The sequence below is a fragment of the Schistosoma haematobium genome, chromosome 4 (assembly GCF_000699445.3).
Source record: "Schistosoma haematobium chromosome 4, whole genome shotgun sequence".
NCBI lineage: Eukaryota > Metazoa > Platyhelminthes > Trematoda > Strigeidida > Schistosomatidae > Schistosoma > Schistosoma haematobium.
Genome location: NC_067199.1, coordinates 42,180,792 through 42,205,585, shown reverse-complemented (window position 1 = coordinate 42,205,585; position 24,794 = coordinate 42,180,792). Strand labels below are relative to the sequence as shown.

Below are 24,794 nucleotides of genomic sequence, written 5' to 3'. Positions count from 1 at the left end.
TCCTGGTAGGATATTAGCTCGAAAATTCACTGAATGAGAACGTTATTTCCAGCAGTAGGTCTACGATGAAGTTGAACAAAAATGGTGATAGTGAACAACCTTGCCGGACACCACTTGAGGTTGCAAAATCAGATGGCAGTTCGCCATCAGTTCTGACCCGACTGGTAGTGTTTGAGTAATGAGCCTTCACAAGGTTTATGTACTTCTGAGGTACACATTTCAATACCACAGAACCTCTCGGTCGGACACCGATAAGCATACCTGTGTTCGAAGTTCTGACGAATGGTGAGTATGTGGTCGATGAAGCCACGACCAGGTTTAAAGCCATCCTGTTGATTATTGAGGCTAGTATGGTTATCGCAGGATGATTTTTACCCCTTCCTATATATTGGGACAATCAGTGTTTGCAACCAGTCAGATGAGATTTCATTCAGTTCCCAGATTTCGGCTAAAATATTAGTCAACCTAATCGCTAAAACTGGACCATCATACTTGAATACCTCTGGAGCCAATCCATCTGGATGAGCTGATCTTCCTCGTTTCACATTAGCTATAGCTTTTTGAACCTCAACTAGTGGTTGATAAAGATAAACATTTTGATCTCATAAAGTCTGAAGCTACTATACTGTTGAAATCTGTACTATGGAGAGCTAGCTAGATTCAGTTGCTAATGTGTTTCTGTCTTTTTGTTTGTACTAAATTATTGGTTCACTACGATTGGTAAGCCCAACCACCACGTCAAGGTAGCTGCAACGGTCTGGTAACATTATTCTATGCATTTATTCAATGTTATTTGTATTCTGTTGATTTCTTCCATATTTCATCTTGCTTACTTCTTATCGTTGTATTGTTGTGAAGCGTGGCAGCTAGGATCGATGCAAATTTATAAAGGTGTGCGGTGTGAAAGGTTCAGATGCTCGGGTTGATTTATTACTGTTCATATAGTTCACAGTTTAATACATCTACCTATGAATGGTTACCAAATTGTACGATTTATAGATTATTATTATTATTCATAACTATCAGCATAGATGTTAGATTATTTAGTTTGTTTTCCAGGGTATTTTAACTGTTAACTGTAAGTTGCTTTTAAAAAACATTAATATTCGCGTCTCACCTATGAGGCCGTAGTCAAGCAAATATATTTTGGAGATGCGCTTTCTTTGAAGACAATTATTCTTTCAAAAAGTGGAGAATATTTTTCATAAGCGATAATCAATTTATGATTCTAATCATTTTTAGCCCGTATACACTTCATTTGGGCTCTTTGTGCGTGCGTTCACCTTAAAAAAATCTCATGAAAATCAGTGCTAGGTTTAATCATTCTGGAGGCAAGCATCATTATCTTGAAAATTAATCTTCGGTCGCGGGGTTCAACTAAAAATCAGAAAATACTGGACTTGTGTTTTTTTCTTCGTGTAGAACTCATCTGTGGGGACTCACAATACTACAAGGAATCGAAGTCAGTTCTTAAGTCTCAAATTGAGTGACATCGAAAATATCGATACTATTATAACCTCTTAAACATCTCACTAATATCGTGACTTCTAGTGCGTCAACGCCACTTAATTCACACTTATCTTTCGGTTTCTTTGTTTCGTAAGATGTTATATATACTGAGTTATTTATTTCATTTATTGTTTTTTCTCGAGCAATGAAAGCCCTCTTGTCAAGTCCTTGTTTTTCCCTTATCCATTTTTGGTTGTCATCATTGAAATGTTGTGTATTGAGTCGTATCAAATCCGCTCTCATCTTAGTACCAGCTCTTATTTATCCTTATTTTAGACATAACTGAATTAGACTTTACAAAAAGGACATAAAGCAAACCATAGTAGGAAAAAACAACTATTGGATGTTATTTTGTTCTCAGTGGTTCTCAGCTAATGTCGTTCCTTGATGGAGACCACTTTTACATTGAACTAATATTCGTACTAAACTACTTATCCTTTCCGGCTTGAAACTGCTTCTCATTACCTGCTGACATCGGTCAGAAAAATAGTATGTATGTATTAGTATGTATCCTGATTTGTGTGCCAGCTTTTGGGATTTCGGTCTAACTCTGAATTGAATAATTTTCACTAAACCTTTATCCCAGTGTTACCTGCCCTATGTGATTTTATTTCCAAATTTTAAAGACATCAATTTGAGTGCTTTTACAAATTTAAATCAACTGATTTTATTCATTTTGGATATAAAGAACACTGAAACGTAGTAATTTTGTGTAAATCCATTTTCATACTTATTAAATATCTAGTGTCTGTATTGTCTAATATCACTTCTTTTTCTTTCCATAACTTCAGACCACAAGGTGAGTCACGTGTACTTCCATTTTCGGAACGGACATGTGACCTACTGGAAGCTCAATACAAATTAAGTGTGGAACAAGGTCAATGGGGCAAACGTTTTGATTTACCATCAGAAGATAAACGTGGTGGTAGTGATGTATTTATTTTTAATAGCCCACAAGTAATTTAGTAATTGACAGTATTATTTCTATTTGTTTGTATTTTCTTACCATTGTTGAGTATTGAACATATTGCAAAGTTCTAACTTATCATAAATATTGATAATTCTTATTAGTGGGATTGTAGCATGACGATAGAACTTATATTCTAGCTTTAGTATTCCATCAAGACAAATAAATAATTTGTTTATTCTCTTTGGTTATTATGAATTCGATGTTTCCCTATTTTGTGCTACGCTTCATAACTACCCTAGACTTTGCATATTTATTTGTTGTGAATTTATTTTCAAACATTTTTATAAATCCATTCTTGTTTCTGTCTAAAGTCGATATCAACCTTTAAAAAAAATCCGTTTTCCATTGGATTACGATATGTTGTATTTTTTTTTATACACTCATTAATTTATTCGATGATAAGTTTTACCCATTCGTAGGTTCGAATTCCATTTCTTAGCTTTCAAACCTAGAGTATGGCTCATATCTAATTAGGTGGTAAATGAGTTGGTGAAATTAAACTAAATAAATTTTATTTATTTCAAGTTTCATGGTTACTAGCTAATCGCTAAATGACTGTTTATTAAAGATAGATCTAATGTCTTATTTAATATTTAATGTTTTAATGAGTGTATTCCGTTTATTAAGTGACTGTTTCGCAGAATGTACATGGAAAAGTGATTAAAAATTGTTGGTAAGCTCAAATGTTTCACTAACCAGAACTTTAAGAGTTACCCATAAGTTGTATAAGGTAATAGGAGGACGAAGATTGTCAGAACTATGTGATGATATATTAGCGCAATATATTTCGAACGATCCGATCATACGTATACTTGTTAAGAACATTTACATATAAAAATTAAAAGGTCAGCTAAACAGCTAAACCCCCTTCGCGAGAAGGCAGTGAGTAGGACTTTGGTGGTAGTGGCTGTATACGCGTGGCCATGTGAGCATTTCGAGAGGGAGAGCGGACTCTCCCCACTCTCGGCTGTACCATAGCTATTGGGGGTCATTGTTTCATGAATTAGATGTGTTCAGTCAAAGTTATAAGAATGTAGTTTCCCGCTGTTTATATCGTCAAATATATTTTTAATTTTTGCCTAACACCTTATTTATTCTCATTACTACCGATAAAACTTACTCTTTATTTCTTTTTTTTCGATATCACACTTCTGTTTTACTCTTAGTCAATGATTCAATATTTAGCCTGGCCATATGATTTATCTTCAACAACGAACTCGGGAAATGTTGTTGCCGGTACATCGTCACCATTTATTCATTTAGATCCAAGTCAAATATCCCAAGAAATGTCTTTAACTGGTCAATTATTCGAGGGACGTGTGTGCTACCTACATCGTGGTCTAAATGAACAGTTGATGGAACAGATTGACGAAGGAGATTATAAACCAATTGATCAGTTATTTTTCATTGTACACGGCATCGGCTCAATATATAATTTGAAAGGACAAGGTTTGATAGGATGTGTTAATGATATGAGGTGAGTGCTACGTATGTGAAAGTTATATAGTACTTCAAATACTGATAAGTGCTTCGTGATATATATATATTGTATATAAATGTTGTGTGAATTATAGAAAAGATCTCCATAACTATGTATTCATTGTTTCGTCTATTGTCTAAACAGCATTTAGGACGACAGGATATCAGTTGAAACACTCCAAGTATAATCACCCAATTTCAGGTTAAAACCCATTATACCTACTATGATTTCGTTAACTGGGCCGTACTATCACCAACCTTCATGCAAAGTTTTGTTCAAAGCCCTGAGTACACAAAGCTGTACTTGGTAAATGAGTAATAATAATCAATTAATTTTGACTGTTATTACCAACCATTTTAGTGTTTCATTAAAATGAAGTGCATCTTTCAGTAGTCTGTGGGTTTATTTTACTCTAGACTGCATTGAGTTAACTTATATCGTGCGAAATTTCAACATTGTATCATTTATCTAACTAATGCTTTATACAGATTTTAGCTTTAAATTCTTGTGTTCGTATAAAATTAACTGTATGAAGTTTCGTCACTTAGTATAACTTAATTTATGTGTGGAACATGTATTTATTTTTCATATGGATAACATTTTTAGGTAAAGAGGTTTTGTGGACATTTTTAAAATTCATAGGTGATATTCGTCCTAGTATGTGACTCAGTAGTGCTCACTCACGACCCCTGAGAAGCCACTGGCACTGAACCCAACTATGTCAAATATGATATGTTCTTGCTCACTGATAACGTTGCATGAAGATCGTGCCATTATCATAAATCACTTGATATTTGGAATGCAAACTATTGAACTCTGACTTTGTGGTTCTGAATTTGACTGCCTGTAGCGGTCATTAATGCACACCTTTGAAGAGTCATAAACTAAAACGGAACGATTTCCCAGTGCTCGATAGTTTTTATATGTTTTCGTTTTTGCATGAAAGTCGCTTGTACATTTATTATCCTGATCGTAGCTGCTAAGTTGATGTGATGTTTAGGAATTTCGATCTTAACGACCCAATTCAGGTATACTTGTTAGGAGCCCTGTTTCTTTAGATACCAGGTGGTTAGTTTGGAGAACGATCAGACTAAAAGCAGTACCTTTACCAAAAAACCCAAATAAGGTTTCAATATGAGTCCTTCATAAAGTAGAAAAAACCATACCTAAATCAAAGGCTGGGGAGAGCAACAGGCTCTGGCAGCTTAACCATGGAAATGTCTAAAGATAGGAACTAAACGTAATTTTATCAGACACTCCACTCGGTGTCTGCAATCGTCCGCTGGTAAAAGATTACAAACTAGATGCGAATAGATATTCATTCCTTTTTATCTTGTAATGATTCATCAACTGACGTTACTGCATTCTAAAAATCTATTCCAAATTCGTTGTGACGACGTTCGTAGTACATGCTCAAGTCCCCTAATTCCGTGTTTCAAGATGTTTAGCCAGTTGAATTACTATCACTGTGCCTGAACCTCAGCATTACTAATATGGTGTTGCCACCGAATGTCGGTAGTCCTTTCGAGACAACAATGATCAAACATAGGGAGTTGTTTAACTTTCTCAATTGTTAGAGACCATTCAGCCGGAAGAATAACTTTAGATAGCCCTAAAGGTGTTAATGAACCTCCCAGCCATAGCCTTATTCAATTGGCAATCCCAGAGAACATTCCTGTCCAACGAATTGAAGTCTCCCCTGGTATCAAGAAACACAGCGATTGTTACCCTGCAATAGGTATGATGTGTTCTGACATTTGAACTAGTGTACTATCGTCGAAGTAGGGCAGTTTGAACTGCATACGTGTTTTCAGAAGTGTTGGTTCAAAGTTCACATTCGGTGGTATCTATTTTTATTTATTTATTATTTATTTTAACACATAGATATTGGTACAAGGAGGCACCAAATACATATGCGCCACACAGATCTCATTTTATATGTGTGGGGGCTGTAATACTGCCCGGGTGCCCAAACCGGAACAGGTGGTTTTCTTAGGGGGCCACACCCCGAGCCTTCGACCTGAAGGTCTGATCCACAAGGCAGTGGAGCATCGTAAGGAGATGCAATCCCATGGAAGCCGGTGACCAACAATTGGTTCGTACGCCATATGTTCCCGCAGGATACTGGAGTCCATGTGTACCATTGGTTTGGAATCCGGTTAAAGCGCCGGACATTCGCTTTTTGTCCTTTCAATTCCGTAAACAACACCCCCCGCCACGAGAAGGCAGTGAGTAGGACTTCCCTGGCAGAGGCTATATACGCGTGGCCATGTGAGAGCATTTCGAGAAGGAGAGCGGACTCTCCCCACTCTCGGCCGTACCGGGGCATTCGAGGGTATCATTCAACTTCTAACTTGTGAACGAGTTGAAATCGTTTAGATAGGGGAGGTGCTGTTTGAGTTGAAAAATAAACGAATACACAAATCGGGAATAAAAGGGAATAGACAAGTGATGCAATGTAAAATAAAAACTAATGTTACCGAATATTTGTGAACATGATTGTGGGATCGGGGGTTGAAGCGAGAACAATTTTCCTAGTCGTAGTCATCATCTGGTTTGTGTGTAGACTAGGATAATACGCAGATTCCCAAATTGAAGAAGGTTGTTCACTTAGAGGTCCACTCCTCGAGTGTTTGACCTAAGGGTCCAATCCATAGGACAGTGGAGCAACGTTACGAGATCTATGCTCATGGTAGCCGGATACTAATAATGGGTTCATAAGCCATTTGTTACCCCAGGACCATGGAGCTCATGTTCACCATTGGTTTTGAGTCAGGGTTTACCAACTCTGGGTGGATCCTCCTTATCCACTAACCTGAAGTTTTTGTCTAAACAGTCGACCTTAATTTTCAGTATGTTCCTATTTCGTTAGTTGACATATTCCAATCAAATGTGGATTTGTGTGTTATCTTATTTTAGAAATACAGCTAAACAGTTGAGTCAAACGCACTTTCCACATCATCCGTATCGTATGGAGTTTTTGCCGATTCTTTGGCACGATGAATTACATTCGGATACTGTGACTGGTTTAGACAAACAGTTGGAACAAATCACTCTTGGTAGTATACCGAAATTAAGACAATTCACAAATGATTCATTAATGGATATATTGTTTTATACAAGTTCTAAATATTCACAACTAATTGTAAATACAGTGGCTAGAGAGATTACTAGACTACGTGAATTATTTATTTCACGTAATCCAAACTTTACCGTAAGCTGTTGCTCCTTTTTGAAAATTTTCTAAAGATAATAAAGGTGTTTGTAAAAATAGTTTAGTTTTTAGGTTAGGCTAAAGTAAGTCAGAGAACCATTGGAAACTGGAGACTTTTGAAGTAGTTGTTTAGTTCCAGTTTTTTGTTCCTTATCAATGCATACCAAAACCATTATGTCTTCTAAAGAGTGCCATACCATGTAAAATACTGAGCTGGAGTTCAATTTTCTACGATCCCAAGTCCATTCAATTATTGATTGTGTCCGTTATTCACTGTCGTCGGTTGTATTTGTTTTGTTCCTAGCGTAGTTGAACTGCTCTTGTCACAGCTTCTCATTTTAGGTCTACAGGAATCTATTTCAGACACTGGTCACCAAATTATTCTAGTCGTTTTATTTTCATTGAATAGCTCAACCAAAAACAAACGGAAATTCAATTGTCAATTAAAAGGTTGTGTAAGAATGGCATCTGGTGGTCCATCATGACTTGCTGTTGGGATATGAATATAAGAGGGGAGAAACTACTGAATAATTCACATACAGAATTAAAAAATAAAGCAGAATTTCAACCATTCACGATTCACTTAAACCCACTGGATCGAACACACACCATGACTTTACAATTTACCCTAAGTCCACAAGACTGGAATTCTTCCTCATCCAATTTTAGATATGTATAACTCTACATACGACAAAACTGCAAAGCGGTTAGTTCAAATCCTAGGCTCTACACACAAAACGATCGTCAACAGAAGTGTTAGAGACCTTTTCGATTTCATTTTCAAGATGCAACATAAGAACTTAAATGGGGATGGGATGCTATATCTAGATGTCTCCTTGTTCACCAGTGTACCATTAACTGAGACTATTGACTTTGTGTGCCAACAACTACTTAAAAAACAGATCAATATTGGAATTCCTGAGTTTAACCTCAAAGAATTCTGAAGTGTACAATGAATGTCAATTTTGTCTTTAATAATACATATTATAGACAAATTGATGGAATAGAGATGCGTTCATCTCTAGGTCCTACCCTTGCTGATTTTTTTCTTGCGAAACTAGAAAATGGACCTCTCAGAGAGGTTATCGGTAAGCTTGACCTCTGTTGTCGTTAACTGATGATGCAACTCATTAACAAAGCATATGTTCATGGATTCTCTCTACACTCTTTGTTCGGTGCCCAGTAATACTACCCAACTGTTTGAACGGTCATAAACAGACTCGGTTTCAAGTTTGCGACTATGGTTTAAATTGTCTGACTTTCTAACTACCTAACCACTGCTTTACTTTTACGAGAGTTTAATTCCTCCTGTAATAATTATGATTTTAATTTTGTCTCCCTAATTCTAAGGCAAAGTAAAGCCAAGCACGAGATTTTGTTTTTAAAGGCGAACAGTTACGCGCTTGAGTATTACTGTTAAATAAGTAATCTAACTGCGTCTTCATCCTTTACCACTTAGCATTCTATTTATCATACGTGGTGAAACACTTATGATTATGTGGTTGTTATATATCTCTCCTACGGTTATAACCCAGTTGTTCCTATTGCTTAGTATTCTTGGACACCAAATCACTCGACAAGTCCCCAAATCAGAACACGGTTGAACAGGAAAGAGATCATATTCCAAATAACAAGGTTAGATGGAAGCAAGAAGCTAGTCAGTAAGTACAATAGGGAAAACGTTAGTATATTTATAGTTTTTCACATGAGATTTCTAGAGTGTTAACTAAGTATTGACTAACGCTGATTGGATAAGAATTAGCCAATCAGCATGCACCAAAGCAGTCGTGCATTAAACATGCTTTAATCCAGTCTATGTCTGACTAACAGTGATGTTGTTGATTAGAAAAGCAATGGTTTAGTGTTGCTATATTTGAAGAGATTACGAGTTCACCTAGTCTGTGAACGGAACGAAGACTCAGCGACACAAAGACCAATTCAGCTAACTATTCCGATTCGTCCCAGCCCCGCTAACTAGAGAGAGAAGTTCAAGTTCATAAGAGGGAAATATATTCCACAAGCAGCCAGAAGCACGAATAACAACGACAATAAGCACAACTCAAGCGTATATATACACCATAAAATTGTCCTTGGGGAACGTTAGGAAATAGCATATTAAAAGAGACAATGAATCAATAGTATTTAAGGTCCTCTCATGTGGGAGATAAGATATGAAGTTTTACTTACTGTCTTCTCTCGAAGGGAGTGTTGTCTAAGAAATTGAAAGGACAAAAAGCGAAAGTCCAGCACTTTAACCGTGTTGGTGGACATGAAGAGTCCATCTAGGGGAGTTGGAAAACCCTGATTCCAAACCAATGGTACACATGGGCTCCAGTATCCTGCGGGAACATATGGCGTACGAACCAATTGTTGGTCACCGGCTTCCATGGGATTGCATCTCCTTACGATGCTCCACTGCCTTGTGGATCAAACCTTCAAGTCGAAGGCTCGGGGTGTGGCCCCCTAAGAAAACTACCTGCTTCGGTTTGGGCACACGTGCAGTATTGCAGCCCTTACACATCGAACGATTTATGTGGCGCATATGTATTTGGTGCCTCCTTGTACCAATGTTTATGTGTTTTAATAATAATAATAATAATAATAATAATAATAATTCAGTTACAACCATGTCTGGGCATTCAGATAGTGTCATTAACCTTCATAAAACTAAGGTATTACTCAAAATAAGTACATACACACTATATAAGTCACATATATCCACAGTTAGTGAAAAGAGATTGTATTTAGTTGAACTTTATCATGTACTTCACTTGGAACTTTTGTCAGGAAATTGCAATTATATCCATTAATTGCTTATTTTTTAAATTTTAGGGTAATATCTCTATTATCGGTCATAGTTTAGGGGCTGTCATATCGTTTGATTTATTATGCCATCAAGCCGCTTATAATTCATTATATACTACCACAACTGATCAATCTCCAACAGTATCGTTGTCTACAGTACATAATAATAACAATAATAGAACAATTGGTAGTACTTTTATTACTAATACAGATTCGCAATCGAAAATAATCAATGATGTTGATGAACTACATAGTGAAGTAAAGGTCGACCAGTTTACACATGATATTATGAGTTCTTCCAAAATATCAGCAACTACTTTTCCTGCTTCTACGATAACGAGTGTTACTAGTAGCATTAGTAGCTGTAGTAATGGTTCTACAACAATGGTGACTGATACAAACACTTCTCTGAATATTTCATCATTATCATCTGCCTCATCATCGTCAACTTGTCCGTCGAAAGATCATACTAATGATGAAAATAAAAGTGAACATAGTATCACTATGTCAGATGCAGGACAAAATGATATGGGTGAATGGTCTATTGTTGATGATTGCGATCATCATCGTAACCGTTCAAAATCCAAGTTCAATAATGATAATAATACGAATGGAAGCCAATCACAGCCAATGCTCAATTTGTCTCTAAATAACATCAGTCAACTTAACGAAATCTTATCACAAAATGGATTAAATGTTGACCAAACACGTAGTATACTTCAATCAATCTTAAAATGGAATAAAATTAATCAACTTAAAAGCAAATCTGTTGAAGATTTAGAAAAGGAAAATAGTTATCACGATATGTTGGTCAATTCAAGTATCATTACTGGGCAAATTTTACCAAACATTGTTACAACTGCTTCAAATTCAATGTTGACGTCATTTTGGTTGGAAAATCATTGTTTCTATGCAAACCAGTGCAACAGTAACAATGCTGGATTTGGTATTACACTGCCTAACTATCCTCAATTAGGCTTTCCTATATCTGGCTTATATACATTAGGCTCACCGATACCATTGTTTTTAACTGCACGTGGTATTAAAACGTTGAGTAGCGAATTTCACTTGCCAACATGTTCAACATTTTATAACATATTTCATCCATTCGACCCAGTTGCCTATCGTATGGAAACATTGATTGATTCAGAATTTCAGGTAAAGATTATTGAGTTATACTTACTATTCCTATTTAGTTGGGACTATTTAATAATATTGTAGTGATTACTATTAAACGAACTTGCTGGTTTAATTTTAGAATAATCCCATGATCACGGCCCAATTCTAACCTCTCATCAAACCTCGGGGGGTTGGCTGGTGTTTGACAAAATTTCCCCATTGATTTGGAAAGCTTGTTTATCTCTTGTCAGCTTGATCCACTTTCAGTGTAAGCGAGATATCCGTCTGCCAACTAAGGCGAGTATATTGCGCAGCGGTATTCCCAGTACTACTGTCTGTGAAACATGCCCTATTAAAGAAGAAAACGTACATAGGCTGCATGTTTTAGATTTTAAATATCTTTAGAGCATTTTTCGTGTATTTTGGGACCACTGAGTGAACAATGCTCAGGTCAAACTCAAGGTGTTATCTGAATATGTCGAATCAGTTGATCAGGTTGTGAATCTCCTTCGACTGGAGTGACTGGGACATGTATCACCTACGTCTGACCACTGCCTACTTTGACGTGCGATGTCAGCCGACAAATGAGTTCTTTGGAAACGAAAAAAAGACGACCAAATCAACATCATCGACTACTGGTCAAAGTAATTTCAATGGGTTCAGTCTACCTGGTTTGTGTGATTGATGATGACGTGACTCGGAATCTGTTACAGTGGCACAAATAGGTCACTTTCTTCCTCTAAATATTGAGTTTCAATACATTTTATTCATTTAGCTTCGTTCGTTTCATCTTGTGCTAGTGTGGTTTGGCAATTTGAGCTAGCACACCTTTTTAGTCAATTCTATGTTGATTATGACTACTGACCATAGGTTTGTCTTCTACACATTACTTATTTCGTACATTTTTCTCACCATGTCATAATTCCTTCAACGAAATAACTTGCTTTTCAGTGCATCACCCGATATGCAGTTGGTCAACTACCTGGCTGTTGCAATTAAGCAATCTGAATAAATACCACCGAGTGACAAATAAATTAATATGTTTGTAATATCCCATTTAGTAGGAAAATTAGATTTTCTGACGCTTCGTGACTCAGTGTATATATTAATTTATTTATAACAATCTACCAAATGCTCAATTTATTCGAAATTATCAAGTCAGACCTTGGTAATGATACCTACAAACTCAATAATATTACTGAGTGAGTTTAGGCTTCTATAATATAGACAGTTTTCTGGGGTGTTGAAACTAATCTGACGCATAGACAGTATTAGTTGCTGCTTATAACACAAAGATGTGTGTTCAGCTGTGTTGTTTGAGAACGATTTATCAGATAAATTTTTATTTAAATCCAGTTAGTGTTAGTAGTTATCAGTGTATGTTTTCTTACTAGTATGTTCATATGCTTTGGCATACTCGAATGCTGATGATGTATGAGTGACTGAGATTCCCCAGCTACCGACACTGTTGATGAACTTGTATTAGTAAGTGTTGGGGACGTTAGATCCCTGGAACTCACTTGGGAAAGGATCTAATTTTGTAATTTTACTTAAAAATTTTGAATTTCTTTGTTTTCGCACCAAAGGCGCTCTTCTCACCTTCATGTTGTATTTCCCACTTGTGAGAATCTTAAATGCTATTGGTCCATTGTGTCTTTTAGTATGCTATTTTGTAATTCTCCCCAAGGTCGGTTTTGTGCTGTATATATACGTCTTGATTTGTGTCTGTTGTTATCGCTCGTTTCTAGCTGTTTGCATAATATACTTCCCCATTCCAAGCTTGAACTTCTAGTTAGCGGGGCTGGGACGCATCAAATAGCTAGCTTATTGGTTTTGGTCACTGAGTCTTTGTTCCGTTCTCAGTCTAAGGGAACTCGTAACCGCTTCAAACCTAGCAGTAAGCTCATCGATCTCGGATCCTGATTAAATGTTCATGGAATATTTAGCTATCTGGTTTCGTTTGTACGTAGTCTGATTAAGTTGTAACAGTAAACAAGCTGGACTACCAATTCAAGTTAGTAGCTACAATCTGTATCTTTATTTATATTTACCCGATGTTTATAAAAGTAAAACTTTTTAGATGATATCATTTGTCATATGAAGACCAGAGATGTTTTCAGTTTAATTCCACTCATACAAAATGCTTGTTATACGACCAGACCTGTGAATCATAGTGAGTATATACATGGAATATCTTATTGCCTGAATAAGGTGAAGAAAGTTGACTTGTATTCAGAAACCTGATAATAATTGGGATTGTTTATTCTTGTTTTTGTATTCAACAGCGGTTTTTGTTACGATATTCACTTCATTTCGAAAATCCTACGCTTGTATTTACTGTTATTACTGGTTGATTTATCGAATTTAGTATTATCGTATTTAGGCGAAAAGGCTAATTTTAAAGCGATCACAAAAATAAAGGCCCAAATATATGATCATTGCATTTAGCTAAAAAGATTTATAGTTGTAACCATGTGCTACAATGTTAAAAAATTATTCACAAGATTTCTCTGTTGTTCTCAGTTATTCTTGTTGTGTAATGAATGAATCTACTGATCCGACCGATAGAACCAGTGTAATTCGAGAATCAACACACTTTCAAGTTACTGCATTATTTTTTCCACCTGTCTGTCTCTCATCAGACATACGATCAGTATTTAGGTATTAGACCGTCAGGTCATATTTTGTTCTACGGTCCAATTTAACGACAGTACATGATTCCTAACACTTTCCCAATCTGGTTTACAGACCACGTAGACTTAGAGTGTATAGGAAGCTATCTTGCTGGACGGGTTTAGGCAGAGACATGTAGAGGTTGATCTCGGCTAGAGCAATAGTCCGGTTACTCATTAATATCGTAAATTTATTTTACTTGATCTTTTTTGTTTATTTTAACTCAGACTTTACCGTGCTACGTTTTATCAAACTGTATCTAAAAGATTTTTTTTCAACATAAAAATCTTGTAAAATATTACTTTTGTTTAGTGTTGTGACGTGTGAACTGCAGATTATGGAGCAGCGTTTTATTAATTGATTACAGTGACACGTAAAACACGTACGGACGACCTAGAGTCTCGATTGGTCCTGCTTCGCTGTCTGACCCAGCCAGTTGAATCCAGAACACAAGTCACAGCCTCTGAGATATGAATGATTGTATTTCAGACATACTCTATTTATATACCAACCAAACAGACCACATCGTACCATAAAATAGAAAACAACATCTGTACAATATTTAACGAGTGAAATAAATAACGGCCAATAGGGAATGTCCATTTGAGGTCCAAGGACATCATTAGACTTAACATGATAATGATTGGTATATTATTCTGCATCCATAACATTTAGCAAATCAGATTCTATAGATAGTAATATCTATTTGTCCTTGTAGTAGTGTACTTGATTTAGTAGATTAGGTGTTTGTTATACGAATTACAAGTCTATGGGTTTTTTTTAAATTACTGTATTTTTTGTTGGAAAACATATCAGTAAATTTATTTGATATAACATGCAGCGACATAGATTAAATATCGGTTAGATACATACATATACGTACTCACGTCATGACTATCTTACTGTTCAGATTTCCTAATAAGTTTATCTGTGTTAGTAAGCTATAAATACTCTAACCGATAACTTGTACACACCTTTGCAAGATTCTCTGTGTTATGTAATGAAACTTTATACAGAGAGATGGTGTTAATTTCTTGGTACGCTTTCACAACTTTTTAGCCATGTATTCGATTTCGATTTCTTCTTAAAGATGAATATTGACAGTTATCATTGTTTTTCAGCAAAAATCTGTCCTCATTCCACATCATAAAGGTCGCAAACGTATACACTTACAATTGAAAGATAATTTAGCCTGGGTCGGTTCTGAATTAAAAAGTAAATTCTATAATTCAGTTCAATCTACTTGGCGCAGTCTACATGAATTTGCATTGGCTCATAAGTAAGTGAAATTGTGTATGCAGATTGAATACACATTTATTATATGTGTATGCCAATTTCGTGTGTATGAAAGTACACAAACCACAAATAATATTTCATACACATAGTTCCCTTTATCATTTTGAAAAGAGCAAGAACAAAGATTCTAGCAGAATAACATGAATTCATTTTATTTCGTAGGTTCTCGTCAGCTGCTTACAACCTGTGATATTTAAAAGATAATAATTACATAATGGGTTTAAATTGCTGACATGAGAGGGTTTATATTGAAGAAATATTCGTAAAGTATGACTTGGGTGTAAATGAAATTAATAGGTTGAATATTGTAAATATATACCTAATGTGAAAGAATATTCTAGAGCATTAATCGTGACAGCAGTTCAAAAGTGGGTTAGAAACAATTGATTACATAATGAATAAACACTGATAGGGATATAGTGAGTAGAGTTCGGTTGAAAGATTATTAATTTGAAAGATAGTTGAAAAAAAATAAAATCAATGACGTAATAAATATAAAAGATAAAAATTTTAAAAAAATTTTTTTAAGCTGCAGCGGAAGAATATGTCACCAAAGCAGGGAAAGATTAACAATCATCTCCTTTTGAACACATAAATCAGGTTTTTGGCGCCTGATAGCAACTGCTTCAGAAGACTGGAGTTTGGCTGCTTACTAATCACCTTGAATGATTGTAGGGTATCAACCTGATGGCCTGTGTCAAGGAGATGCTTAGTGATTGCACTGCTTAGAGTCTTTCCTTCTCTTGTTCTGAGGCTCTTTGGAACATGTTCAAAAAATCTGAGATATGCCCTCCTTTCTGTTCGGCCAATGTAGCTGCTTTGGCAGGTACATGTAAATTTATAGATACAATGAAAAGGATGCTCATCAACCTTTGATTGAGTTATTGAACATGTTGTTTTATACAGAATTTGAAGTTTGGCCGCCGGATAGGTTCTGGCTAGCGCAGTATTAAGTCTTCAACTGAACTCTACTCACTATATCCCTATCAGTGTTTATTCATTATGTAATCAATTGTTTCTAACCCACTTTTGAACTGCTGTCACGATTAATGCTCTAGAATATTCTTTCACATTAGGTATATATTTACAATATTCAACCTATTAATTTCATTTACACCCAAGTCATACTTTACGAATATTTCTTCAATATAAACCCTCTCATGTCAGCAATTTAAACCCATTATGTAATTATTATCTTTTAAATATCACAGGTTGTAAGCAGCTGACGAGAACCTACGAAATAAAATGAATTCATATTATTCTGCTAGAATCTTTGTTCTTGTTCTTTTCAAAACAAATAACATTTTGTAATGTTTTACGTTCTGGTTCAACTGTTATTCGCGTTTATACATCTTGACATTTCAGATTTAATGAGACCCAAAGATGCATAATTTACCCAGAATTTATGTTTTTCAGTACGTAAACTGATAACGAAGACACACTAAACATCACTTTCACAACTAGAAATCTGTATTAGCTGTTACTGTTATTACATGCATACCATTTAAGCCAAAGTTTAGCATTTATGCTGTGTGAACTCTGTTTAAAGAATTGCAGTTCATCTTTACAATGATTTGTTTTCGGGACAAAGTCAGTTCTCAAATTCTTTTCATTTTAAACCGATATATAATCAATGACAAGATTTTTTTTTATCGACGATGCTTGGGTTGACATCAATAAAACTTCAACTACTAAGCTAGTCTTTCTACTTAAGTTAGTGACACAGAACGTGGAGTATTGTTCATGGTACTAAAGTCTCAGTTCTGAATTACTAGCTCAGACCACGAACGTACCATAGTGTTAACAATAATTTCAAATGAACGAAAGCAATTTTCGAGACGAGGTTAATTAGTGCATATTGAGCAGAAACTCCTCCGATCGTTTAAGAAAATCAATGGTCCTGCCGGCAGACACTTGTGGTTTCCACTGCCATCTTCTGCAATGCCTAAGTAACTGACTAGTCAGTAATTTAATATTTTTCAACGACTACAGCACACCTGTAAAAACATTAAACGTACACTTCAGACCTTCGAGGTTGTGTAAATCAAAGTGAGCTTATTTTCAACAGGGGACGATTTTTAACTTATACATTTTTCTTCCTTTTATCATAGACTTTCGTTTGATCCATTAACTACTATTATTCGATTTACTATTCATAACTTATTCCCAATATATTATTTATACTCGCCCCTACTCACAGCCACTTTTGTCTTGATCTTATGTGATTATTATTTGCATTTTATGGTCTGGTCTGCTTGTATATAAACTACTTATTTTTTGAAATATGATGTTCATGCAGTGGAGGGTGTTCATTGCGTTCTGGCCTCAACGGTCAGGACAACGTGGGAAGCCACTGTATCGAGGACTAATAAGGATTTATAGTTGACTCAAAGATACTAGTTATGGTTGCCTTGTCATCGGTTAGCTCAGGTACAAAGTCATGGAAATTGATATTCTGATTAATGGTTTTGTCACGTTATGTTAGACAGGACCATGAGTTATAACAAACATCCCATTTACTTAGTACAGTTCACCCATATTTGCATTCGACTCACCAATGTGGTTTTCCCTAGTTTATTCTATGTGCTAATTTCTATATAAAACTATGAGGTGCAAATATTATTATTATTATTATTATTATTATTATTATTATTATTATTCAATATTATATTTTTGGTACAATATAGAATTCTCAGCGTAAAGTATTTCAACAAGTTTCCGTTTCTTTCTTCTTCGTCGGTCCTGGCGATAAATATTGAGTGATCGCCAGTTAGATGTTAGCAGTTCACTAAATGAACATCTGAATAATGTACATTCTTTTCGTTGTATGTTGTCAGCAACCACATTGTCCCTTATTGAGTTGTTTGTAACTTTGACAACGAAAGGTTGTACACTTTTCAGAAACGCAGCAGAATAGGTTGTGCGATTAATAAACATAATGATATATTAAAACAGACAAAAATAGATAACTTGTTGAAATATCTAGATGGCAGGAACAGGTAGCCCAGATGATCAAGCAGGCCGCCAGTGATATTATCCAGTAGGTGGCTGATAAAATCTTGACATGCATTCAAAAAGTTCATTCAGCTTTCGCTAGATTTCATCACCTATGGTGTAGGCTATATATCCGTGTGCATATCAAAAAACGAGTATATTCCTCAGCAGTCCTCACTGTTTCGCTTTATTAATGTGAAATGTGACATTTGGAGGTAGAAGACATGGATGTGTTACTAACATCGGACATTAGCTGACTTTGAAGCATAGTCCCCGAATGTCGAAACACCGAATGAGCAATGTTGAAGTTAAACTTGGGGTACTAAGTGAAGATGACAAATCGGTTGACGAGATTGTAAATCTTTATTAACTAGAGTGGCTGGAATATATATTATCGATGCTCGACTATCCTCTACCTTGACATTCACTGTCGACTGACATAGAATCATCTCAGAAGAAAGCTAGGGACGTACATTAAGATATGTCATCAGCCCATCACGTCGTTGGCTGTTGTTGGATGTTGGATGTAAAGTGCTGGTTGCCGGCTTATGCTCCTCCACGAGGAGTACCAGGCGTAAGTAAGTAAGTACGTCTAATGGTGGTAGAAATATCAGAGGGCAAGATTTAGTGTATAACTGCGATGAATTATCTGTTATGTTCCCAGTCTCAAATGTTTTATACAAAACTTGTTGGAATCATTTACTCTGATTAGTCTAATAACAGGATAGATTCATCTAATAAGATTGCTTAGACTATTTAATAACATGAATTAATCAGCTAAAAATTTGAATTTGCCTATTACAAATTTATTTACTTATTTACTTTTTTTTAATGAAAGCTTAAATTTATCTCAATTTTCTGTTTATTCATTTTGATTATATTGTAGATTTATTAGTGCCTCAGGTGAATTAGGATCTGGTTCTACTGCATATACTTGTGGTAACAGTTCAAATGGAGATGAATTAGACGATTATGAAAATGTTTGTAATCTCACTGACAATCGTAATGATGTTGTTACAACAACTTATCGTAATTTAACAACTCATGATTTATCTTTTAACAGTCGACTTAATCAAGGTAGACGTATAGATTATGTTTTACAGGTAACGAATTAATGACTTTATAATCCTTATGAGTTTATGGTCTTAAGTATTTGATTTGGAGAAGAAAGAAAGGGAATGTATATAACCTAGTTTTATGTAATCAACTATGGCCTGCAGTGTATGTGTAAGGGCTGATGATAATAACCAATTTTCGAAGCTGAAGTAGCTGAAACACAGTTCGAACTTGGAATCTATTGATTCAAACTCGAGTGCTCTACTTATGACTCAGTGTTATTAACAGAGGTTAGTGTCAATCCACGGATCGCTGAGTTATGAGTTCAGCGCGATCCCACTGTGTCACTTTTATAAGTAAAGTATTCATTAGAACCAACTTAATAAGTGAAGTTATAAGAAAAATAGCATGTCTACAAACATGTTGAGCTGAAATTACTAAGTAAGATAAAGAGTAATGATGACTGTACGCTGTTACAATAAATTTTGAGCAATAATACACCCAACGCTTCCAGTCACGAAAGTATATATTATGTTTAGTAAGCTATAAATATTTATGACAGAAGTCATGTGGCGTTCACTTAAAGTGCGCTTTACCTACAAACTTGGATATATTTTATGTTTTCTCGAATCTAATTTGATTTTTTTCTGATAATTTTTTTTCATAAACTAGGAAGCTGCTTTGGAAAGCTTCAATGAGTACCTTTTTGCGCTTACAAGTCATGGAACCTATTGGGATTCAGTGGACACTGTGTTATTTATACTAACAGAAGCATATTCCGAAAAAGGTATAGCTCCTATAATGCCTGGTCAGAAGAATGTGCCTGAAAATACAATTCATGTAAGAGCATTATCATCTCTTACATCTGCCGGTTCAACTTCTGTTCATTCTATGCTCAATCCATCTTCTGTAACAGCAGATTTGTTAGTAAATGTAAATAATGATCATCAGGTGCCTGCATCTCAACAAGTCGATCATTTAGTTTCCTTATCTTCTGTCAACCAAAATCAACCTTATCCTATTACAACTACTGTAGCTAGTACTGTTTCTTCTATTTCCAGGATTTCCAATATTCAAGGTCAACTGCCACCATCCTTACCATACATAACACCTCCCCCAGTAATTCTCACCACTACCACTAATAATAATACTCATTATATGCAAACTATGGTTACCGATTCGTACTACCAGATGCCAATTAGTCAGCACTATTCCTCTGCAGGTCCACCATCATCTCATATCTTCTCTGACTGTTTAACTCAAAAATATATTGCTCCACAAATTTCTGTTTGTATGTCACAAGGTGAGTGCTTTCAATGTTTCTACTGTTTTTTTCCTTTGGTTGTTGTCTCTCATACCCAACTGTGTGATTGTTTGCATGTAAGTGTGTGTTTGTGTGAGGAGTAGACTGGTGGTAGGCAAACAATCTTTTTTGCCCCCAAATGCCCTGGTACGGCCGAGAGTGGGGAGAGTCCGCTCTCCTTCTCGAAATGCTCTCACATGGCCACGCGTATATAGCCTCTGCCAGGGAAGTCCTACTCACTGCCTTCTCGTGGCGGGGGGTGTTGTTTACGGAATTGAAAGGACGAAAAGCGAATGTCCGGCGCTTTAACCGGATTCCAAACCAATGGTGCACATGGACTCCAGTATCCTGCGGGAACATATGGCGTACGAACCAATTGTTGGTCATCGGCTTCTATGGGGCTGCATCTCCTTACGATGCTCCACTGCCTTGTGGATCAGACCTTCAGGTCGAAGGCTCGGGGTGTGGCCCCCTAAGGAAACCACCTGTTTCGGTTTGGGCACCCGGGCAGTATCACAGCCCCCACACATATAAAATGAGATCTGTGTGGCGCATATGTATTTGGTGCCTCCTTGTACCAATATCTATGTGTTAAAATAAATAAATAAATAAATAATAAACAGATTTTACCTTACAGATAGCTGACCAGTTTTACATATTAGTGGTACTGTGTTTCAGCTTTCAGTCGTTTTTTTCTCATGTTTGGTTCAGACAATCGAATATTATTTCCAACCGCTTAAATGTCTAACACGTTTAATAGCGTCTGGTCTTCAGATTTGTGGAGCTATTGTTTGGCAAAAATATCATGATTTATTTATATTTTCCACCAACTTGAAATTACAAATCGGATAATGACTGAGTGATTTATGCTGATTAGTACAATGAAAGACTAAAATATCCCATAATATTATTCAAACCGGGTAACAGTTTGAATTGAAATCTCAATTAATGGACTTTTTACCAACAATCTGAAATGTTGATTTTGAATGTAGTCGTTTACCTATTAATGTGATTCACCGAGATTAGTTTATGAATACTTGCCGAGAATAGCAGCTGATTTGCATGAAGGAGTCAGTATTTTAGGGCATCAAAAAGAGTGTCTAATCACATTGATTACATATTTTTATCACCATGTTTCCTCCTAAATTTATCATGTTATTTTTCTCCATAATTTATTTCCTCGATGATTCCACTGTTATTCGTTTGTTGATCTTATCATTGTATTGTCTGTAAACGTTCACATGTAGTATGCCATAATGTGTTATTTTAGAAAGAAGTTTAAGTACGCTTGTAAAACTCAAAATACAAAAATACATTGATGAACGGTAGTTTTACACACTATTTCCTTAAATAGTATATGTCGATATCAAACTAAGCGGAAAAGAAAGACTTCTCGTTCGTTAATTTTTCTTGTATCAGGATGTAGGCCAACTGCTCTTTCTTAACTATGCTCAGATAACCGTCTATTTCTGACAAACACCAGCTTTAAACATCGTCTGAACTGGCGATATCCACAATCGATTCATCGATCGACTCAAATGGATTACATTCATATTTTGCCATCATTGGAGGGGCTCGATTGAAAACTGTCGTTCATTCTATAGTACATTTAGACTCTAATCCTGCTCTAGTTCGAGCACGTATTTGTCTGTGTATTACTGTACGTAGAAGAGCCACAGCAAGAAAACCACTTAGAGTTCAGTTCAACTTCATGATGCAAAAGTTGAAAATATATTTCAGGAACAGCTACGGAGTGAGTCAATCGTGAAAGTGATATCCACCCTGAAGCAGTTTGGCATGTTATCCAAAAAAGCTCTGGAAACAGCAGTGATATCTACCAGTAATCTAAATCAAAAGGTGAAGAAAAATCAGTGGATTACAGCGACGTCTGCAGGACTTATCGATGCTCTGAAACTCATCCTGTCTGACTGTGATCATGATGAGGAACGGAGGATGCTTAAACGTAGGCTTGTTGAAAGCCTACGTGATGGTCATGAGCAGTGGTGGGTAGAGGAAGCATAAGAGATGAAAAAGGCAGCAGCTACAGGTAACAGTAGACAACTGTCCAAACTTATCAAGGAAACGGGTGTTAAAAATTCATCTGTTAGTAAAACTATCTAGGGTAAAGTTGGGACTATTATTCATTTTCAATCCGGGAGATAACCGGTAGGTAGAACACTGGAGAACAGTTCAACTGGCTTTCAACCACAATTTGCTTACTCATTATCTCCAAGCAACCTGAATGGTAAACTTATGTAATTCTCCCAACTATTGAGTCTGAAAATGCTATAAGTGTGGTACATGCTACTTATATATTTCGATTTATTATTTATTATTTATTTGGACACATGAATATTGGTACAAGAGAGCGCCAATATATATGCGCCACACAAAACACAATGAAAATTCGAGAGGAATACAAAGAAAGAAAAAAAAGCTAAGGAGCGCAACAAAAAAAAAGAGAGAACAATAACGAAGAGATTGGTGTAAGGTAATGTGCTAGTAATCAAGGAACGCAAAGGTACAATCAGAAGAAATCTTTCAGGTAAGGGAGACAGAACCACTTTTTATGAAGAAAGTAAAAGAAGGTTACAGCAGGATCGCCACTGGCTTCTATTCTGAGCCATATCTGATAACGTCTCTAGCCACTGTGTAGCATCATCTCTCAGACCCCAACCAGGGAGTCGTGAAGGACCGACACAAGCCAGCCCTTTGGAGCTTTCTTTCATGCCACGACACCATGTCATATACTGACCACCTCTCCGCTTCTTCCAACCAGTCCCAGAGTCGGCAAATAATGCACGACGTGGAATTCTCTGGGACGACATTCGGAGAACATGTCCAATCCACCGAAATCGGTGTTTCAAGATGGTGACACCAATTGCATTATCGCGTCTGTGTCCGAACACACGATGCCGAACCTCTGCATTACTAACATGGTGTTGCCACTGGATGTCAGCAATCCTTCGGAGACAGTGATGATCAAACACAGAGAGTTGTCTAACGTCCTCAACTCGGAGTGACCAGGTTTCACAAGCATAGAGCAAAACTGCTCTCACCGACGCGTTGTAGATCCGACCTTTTACGGCCAGACTAACATCACGAAGGCGCCAAAGGTGGCCCAGATTGGCATAAGCCGCTCTGGCTTTCACTATACATGCATTGATCTCATCACTCACACCCCCCACCAGCACTTATGCAGCTACCCAGATACACGAACTTCTCGACTACGTCTATCTGCTCACCATCCAGGGTGAGTACAGGATTGGAATCCTGCCAGTCTTGTAGAAGTACTTTGCACTTCGAAGGTGCAAAGCACATACCATACCTACGGACACTGATTGCCAACTGATTAATTGCGGATTGCATGCCTTGGGCATTATCGCACAGTAAGACAATATCGTCCGCATACTCAAGGTCGAGAAGTCTTTCTCCAGGCAACAGATCCACACCACCATTACTTACATTCATCAGAGCTGTTTCCAGAATGTCATCGATGGCAAAGTTGAAGAGGAATGGTGAGATTGGGCAACCCTGTCTAACCACACTGCTCGAATGGAACAATGGAGAGAGGTGGTTGTATGCCCTCACTCTGCCTGAGGTGTTTTTATATAGGGCTTTTAGGATGTTAATAAACTTCTCAGGCACACCCTTCTTCAATAGACAATCCCAGAGAACAGTCCTATCCAACGAATCGAATGCAGCCCTGATGTCAAGAAACACTAAGATTGTTGGCCTTTGAAAAGTATGGCGGTGTTCTAACATTTGGCGGAGGGTGAAGATATGATCAATACATCCTCGACCAGAACGAAACCCAGCCTGCTCCTCGCGAGTCAATCTTTCTCGGGTTTTGAACAACCTACGAAGTATGACGGAAGCCAATAGCTTGGACGCAATCGGAAGTAGACTTATCCCCCGATAGTTGTTACAGGAACGACGTGAACCCTTTTTAAAGATAGGGACAACTATCGACTCATTCCATGACGTTGGTACACTCTCTAGTTCCCTAACCTTTGTAAACAACGTCGTCAATTCCTTAGTCAAAAAGTCACCACCATCTTTAAAAAGAGCCGGAGGTAAGTCATCTGGGCCAGGTGATTTGTAACGTTTCAAGAGTTGGAGTTCCTTGTGGACTTCCTCCTCGTTTGGTGGATCAGTCGTCACGGGCCATGGAGGGCAGGACAGTCTGACCGATGTTGCCGGAGCAGCAGGCCAGTTGAACTGGCCTTCGAAAAATTCTGCCCATCGTCCAAGATGTCGATGGATGTTAGTGATTGGCATCTCATCATCCTCGCAGATTGTTTCACTCACACCAGACTTCTTGCTGCCAGTGGCTCGGATGAGCTGGAAGAGCTTCCGGTAGTTACCAGATGCA

General features: G+C 36.8%; 1 protein-coding gene across 2 annotated transcripts in view; it reads left to right on the top strand.

Moving 5' to 3' along the window:
- Window positions 1-24,794, top strand: part of SEC23IP_1 (S23-interacting protein) — a 53,316-nt gene that overhangs the window by 23,804 nt on the left and 4,718 nt on the right. Inside the window, exons 6-12 of one of the 2 annotated variants that reach the window (XM_051216463.1) lie at window positions 2,301-2,466; window positions 3,646-3,956; window positions 6,879-7,173; window positions 10,006-11,136; window positions 14,892-15,049; window positions 18,947-19,163; window positions 19,789-20,419. In XM_051216463.1, the coding sequence (XP_051067053.1) occupies window positions 2,301-2,466; window positions 3,646-3,956; window positions 6,879-7,173; window positions 10,006-11,136; window positions 14,892-15,049; window positions 18,947-19,163; window positions 19,789-20,419 (2,909 nt within the window). Of the gene's footprint in view, window positions 1-2,300; window positions 2,467-3,645; window positions 3,957-6,205; window positions 7,174-10,005; window positions 11,137-12,048; window positions 15,050-18,946; window positions 19,164-19,788; window positions 23,728-24,794 lie in introns of those variants that run through there. The other variant, XM_051216464.1, reaches the window with a different exon arrangement.